This window comes from Adiantum capillus-veneris, chromosome 7 (genome assembly GCF_014529385.1).
Source record: "Adiantum capillus-veneris isolate H3 chromosome 7, ASM1452938v2, whole genome shotgun sequence".
In the NCBI taxonomy this organism is placed as follows: Eukaryota; Viridiplantae; Streptophyta; class Polypodiopsida; order Polypodiales; family Pteridaceae; genus Adiantum; species Adiantum capillus-veneris.
Genome location: NC_140937.1, coordinates 26,963,975 through 26,969,719, shown reverse-complemented (window position 1 = coordinate 26,969,719; position 5,745 = coordinate 26,963,975). Strand labels below are relative to the sequence as shown.

Genomic DNA, 5,745 nt, shown 5'->3' with positions numbered 1-5,745 from the left:
TGTCCGCTTGCATGGTGGGTCTCGAAAAGCGTAGGAGTTGAGCTGATTTGAGTTGGAGTTCAAGTTCTCGATGTTTGAACCTGTGGGTCAAAGTTGTTCTAGGCACATGCATCTGCCAGGGAACCAATCAGACGTATCTAAAACACTATAAATGTGCGTGAATTATGGACAAGATGTGTTTCAAAATTCATTTTCTTGGAGTATTTTGGACGTGATGTGTTCATAGTTCACAAATGGGGATTCTTGGACGTAGTGTGGACTACAATTCAAGTTTTTAAAAGGCAATCGATGCTCAAGATGCAAAGTTGGGGGTAACAAATGCGAGGTATATTCAGCAAGGAGTTGTTACTAGGATGTCCATGGTAGCTTCTTCATCGACTTGGTCTCACTATTTATGTCCACTATGAGCTGCAAAGAGAGTGTTAAAGTTATGGCATCTCATGTGAAGTGCCCAATGTGATCTCAATATTTATTTTGGCTTTTAGGTATTTATTTCATTTATATATTAAAGTTTGGGTATGACAATTTACTTAGATGGGTATATACATAACCCATTGCCCCCATTGTAGTATCATCAATTTATTACCAAGGTTGGTCTCTAAGCTTCCTCATCATCTACTTTGATAGTTTCAATGTGGGTGCAATAGAACACCCTTCAAATTTTAGGTATGTTTTAGTCTTCCTCTCTCTAATCTATAGTTTCTCCTCCTCTTCTTCTTCCTCTCTCTCTCTCTCTTCTCTTCTATCGAAGTGAAAGGCAGTGCCATCAATCCGCTTCCTACTACGTTAAAATTCTCTTCTTCTTTTCTCTCTCGCCCCCGAAGTGAGAGGCAGTGTCTCCAGACACCTTGTTTGCTTGTTTGCTTATCAATCCATCAATCCTCTTCCTACTACGTTAAAATTCTCTTGGCTTGGACGTTCTCTCTCTGTTTATCGGAGAGAGAGTGAGCTGGACGTGGATTGATGGCTGATGGCTAGCTGGACATGGACATGCGGGTTGCAGAAGAGTTTAGAAGAAGCGGAGACATCCTCTGTGGTGTTGCTGTGGAAGGAATACTTCAGGGACCCCTCACAGTGGTGGGATAACCGCCATCTCAAGGTACACCCTGGATATCCAGACTTCAAACATAAAGGTACCAGACAATGTTTGTGGGTAGATCGCACTCGCACTCCCTCTTGGGTCCTCGAGGAGCTCAGCAGAAGATCAACACAAGTCTCTGATGGAAAGCTCCAAGATAAGGACGCTTATAATGAATGCACTGCTTTTGTGGCCTTGTTGAGGGCTTGTACCAAGACCAAAGATCTTAGCAGAGGCACGCTTGCACATGAAGATATAGTGAGAAAAGGGTTGCTCGCACAATGCTCAGATGCTTTGGTTACCATGTACGCAAAATGTGGCGCTGTAGAGAAAGCACAAGAGTTGCTGGACATGCTGGGTAGTAGCAATGTTTACACTTGGACTGCATTAATTGCTGCATATGCCTTGCATGATCGGGGGTTGGATGCTTTGAAATGTTTTGAGAGAATGGAGCATGAGGGGCTCTCTCCTGACGCGGTTACCTTTGCTTGCATTTTAAAATCTTGTGGCGGTGTACGGGCACTCGAAAAGGGAAGAAGAATTCATGATGAAATCACCAGACATGGATTACTGAAAGATGATATTGTTCTAGGCAATGCATTAGTGGATATGTATGTGAAGTGTGGTGCATTAGAGAAAGGGCGACACATGCTTCAAGCACTTCCGCGGCGAGACGTCATATCGTGGAATACTCTGATTTCTGGGTATGCTGAACAAGGCCAAGGTGAGCAAGCATTGAAGTGTTTTGAACAGATGCAACAGGAAGGATTGTGTGCAACTTCCATTACATATACATGTATTTTAAAAGCTTGTGGCAGCATAAAAGCAGTTGACAAGGGGGAAGAAATCCATGATGCGATTTCTAAACAAGGGTTGCTCGAACATAGTACCGTCCTTGGAACTGCATTGCTGGATATGTATGCAAAGTGTGGTGCTCTCTCTAAAGCACAACGAGTGCTTCAAAGTCTGCCCTGTCGGGATGTTGTGTCGTGGAATGCATTAATTGCAGGATATGCTCAGCAAGGTCAAGGTGAGCGAGCCTTGGAGTGTTTTGCGTGTATGCAGAATGAAGGATTTTCTCCTAGTGCAGTGACTTTTAGCAGTGTGTTAGATGCATGTGGCAGTATAGGAGCAATTGACAAGGGGGAAATTTTCTATCATGAGATTGTCAGGCGCGGTTTTTTGCGAAATAATGTTGCACTGGCAACTGCTGTTGTGGATATGTATGTGAACTGTGGTGCTTTTTTGAAAGCTCAACAAGTACTTGAGGAGCTGTCGCTACAGTCTGCTACCCCTTGGAATGCAATAATCACAGGGTACGCCAAACAGGATCAAGGTGATCAAGCACTGAAATGCTTCAATCAGATGATCTGTAGGGGGATCTATCCAGATGCAGTGACATTTTCGGGTGTGCTCAATGCATGCAGTCACCTAGGTCTCATGGACGATGCTCATATGCATTTTTGGAATATGAGCAGAACTTATGGTGTGAAGCCAGATTTAGGACACTTCACTTGCATGGTTGATCTTTTTGGCCGTGCAGGGCACCTTGACAAAGCAATAGAAGTGATTCAAGAGATGCCACCTTGTAATGACTTTGCTGTTTGGTCTACCCTTCTCGGTGCTTGCCAGAAGTGGGGAGATGTGAATGTTGCGAGAAGGGCCTTTGAACATGTTGTTAAATTAGATAAAAGTGATTCAGCAGCTTACGTTCTCATGGCGAACATCTATGCGGCTGCCGGTCTGGATGAGGATGCAGGGAAGGTTGCAGCTTTAAGAAATGAAAACAGAGCATGAAAGAAGCTTGAAGACCCTTGTCCAGCAATGTCATCATTCAAAAACTTTACACATGTACATCCATTCGCATGCTTTCTTAGGCGGAGTTCAGACAAGGCAGTGGAAATAGGGGAGCCTTCTGCTGCCAAAACCTTTGTATGCTCACATGGTGCAGCGGAAAGGGCAAGTTCAGGAGCCTGTTCACATGGTTAGATGCAAGTACCCAGAAATCTATTGGCTGCATGGGAGTTCAAATCCTGCGTGGCACCTCGTCAGCTTTTCGTACAGCAGTTTTGCATTTCCAAGAGCCCCCCCCCCTCCTCCCGGGACCAATGGCGCGATTCCACCTTGCTGCTAGCTTGCTGCTGCCCCCCCCTCCGAACCCAGCCTTACAAAAGAGATGCACAAAGTCATAGAAGTGAGGGAAGCTGGGAGATGTATCAAATCTTGCAAATTATGAAGCTATAAAATGCAACTTGAAGCAAGAACTCTCCTTAGACATTCCTCAATCCAATTGCCGGAACAGTGAAGCAAATTACTCCTACTTAGATGATTCACCTGAGGAGAAAAGGTTGGAATATTGAAGGACAAGAGCTCTATCAACTGGCCACGACACTAAGTGACACTGTGACACAGGAGTGCATGTGGGGGCGGGTAAGGGGATCGACGGCGAAGGAGGACTGGCAGGCATCTTGAGGTGGATAGGCCTACCCAAAAAATGGGGGCACCGTTGAGGAGCTCGGATTGGAACCCACGACCTCACACTCCAATGCTTTTTGAAGCATGGGCTAACCACATCACTCCCCCTGCACGTTTGAAAGAATAGCCATTTTACCTAATGTTATAAATGATAAACCTGGACTGGCCTAGAACTAAACCCGGACAGAGGCCTTGGCCGGGTTTAGTTTTAACAAGCCATCTATTGCGTAGATCACCTCGACGGTCGTGCGTGGAGTTCCTGCCCATTGATTGCCTCATCCCCCCTCTTAAATGCGTTGTGTCACTTAGTCATGAGGAGCAATTGGGATGCAAATCTTCTTTAAAGCCTTCTTGTTTACGATCTCCAGATATAATTGTTTTAAAGACGAGCTATAAAATAATGACAAAGATTTTCACGAACTAACGCGGAATCTTTATTAGCAATGATGATCCGTCTTTAGACTTCACTAGGATTTTTTTAGCACCGTGCCTAGTCTTGAGGGATTCAAATACTAGGATTTTTTTAGCACCAGTGATGGTATTGTGCCTAGTGTTAAGAGTGACTTTTGAGTCTATTTAAAAATAGGTTTTCTTTTGTACTGCTTGCATTATGCATCTTGTCCTCGACAGTTGATCATCAATTGCTAAGGTTGTGGCATGACTTGGCCTTTAGCATCATCATCTCTTCCTCCATTGTCAATCTTTCACCTGCGTTTCTGCAAGTAACTTTGATCACCGCGTGGTAGTCTAAGGGGTTTTAGAAAACTAGGAGCTTGCTCCACAAGAAGATTTAGAAATTTTCTCATGTAGGAAGACAGAGTCTTTTCAAGTGTTTTTCATACAATGAATAACATCCTGAACTTCTGCTCGAGAGGCTCCACATACCTAGCTAGGTATGCGGTGCCTCTCTCACAGAAGCTTGTGATGTTGAGGTAAGTCACAATGTGGGAATTATTGTGAGAATTTGTCCAAAACTTCTTGTGCTCTCTTTTGAGAGTCATTTGTGACTTCTATATCTATATTATAAGAATAATAGGCTACCACTTGGAGATATCTCCCCCTTCTCACAATTCCTCCTGCCATTCTCTGGGTCATCGTTGCTAAAACATGTCCGTGGACGTTGATGATGGAGGAGGAGATGATCAGTACCTGGAAAGAGGTCAGACACATTGATGCTAAAGAAGGCCAAGTCATGTAACAAGCTCAAAAAGTCATCAACTATTGAGAACAAGATGCTTAATGCAAATAGCACAGAGAAAATCCTATTTGAACAGACTCAAAAGTCACTCAACCCTAGTCACAAACGTCCCCGGAGGATGCCTAGAAGTGAGGCGCATCTCTTCGTAGACGGCCCCTACAGTGGAATAGTGGCCTTACAAAGGTTGTTGATATGGATGGGAGAATCCACGGCGAGATTGCCGGTCAGCGGAGAAAATGTTGTGCTTAGCAATGCCTTGGTCGATAAACATGCCTAATTTTGAACTTTGGAAAGCATTAAAATGCTTGAGGAATCGAATTTGATTGCAGGGTACGCCCAACATACTCGTGGCATGGTAGATTGCGACGTTGTGCTATGCAATGCTCCAGTCGACATGTAACTCAAGGCCGCCCAAAAAATTCAATGGCCGTCCACTAGGGTTATGTAAAGAGGAAACAATGTGAATTAAAAATGATGGTGCCATGGGAGGAGAGAGGAGGCGGGTGACTTGACCCACGATTGACTTTGACGTTGACGCGAGAAATTATTTCGGCATCGCTGGCGTCAAATTCCACCCTGTCCCAAATCTGGATTGCCACATCATCACAGGGATTCCCACTAGAGGGGGCAAGAGTTGGCCATAATTAGAAGTGCGAATTTGCATGCAAAGGGTGGGGAACCTTATATAAAAGGAGATAAGCTCCTTCTTTGGGATCTCTCTCTAAATTAGAAGTGGTAAGCCTATCCCAAAGCTCAAGAGCGCTTTCTCTCTCTCTCTCTCTCTCTCTCTCTCTCTCTCTCTCTCATTGGCCGATGTACTCATTCTTTAACTCAATTATGTTTTAGTCTTGTGTTGCCCACACTGATCTCCATTTATGCTATCTTGAGTGCTTCTATTCTCATAGATTTCTTAAAATCACATTGGCCTTTAAGTGGGAGGTCATTGGGTAAAGGTCCACTTTACCTTGTGTTTGGCTGTCCACTAATAGCATAA

At 44.3% G+C, this 5,745-nt stretch overlaps 1 protein-coding gene across 1 annotated transcript; it reads left to right on the top strand.

Annotated features, from left to right (window-relative positions):
• The first annotated feature begins 736 nt into the window (after positions 1 to 736).
• Positions 737 to 3,977, top strand: LOC147453597 (pentatricopeptide repeat-containing protein At2g13600-like). Its single transcript, XM_086515746.1, has one exon. The coding sequence runs from the start codon at positions 971 to 973 to the stop codon at positions 2,873 to 2,875; it is 1,905 nt and encodes a 634-aa protein (XP_086371872.1). The 5' UTR covers positions 737 to 970; the 3' UTR covers positions 2,876 to 3,977.
• The last annotated feature ends 1,768 nt before the right edge of the window (positions 3,978 to 5,745 follow it).

Excerpts from the sequence above, each read along its gene's own strand:
- LOC147453597 (XM_086515746.1), top strand. The coding sequence starts at position 971 with ATGGCTAGCTGGACATGGACATGCGGGTTGCAGAAGAGTTTAGAAGAA.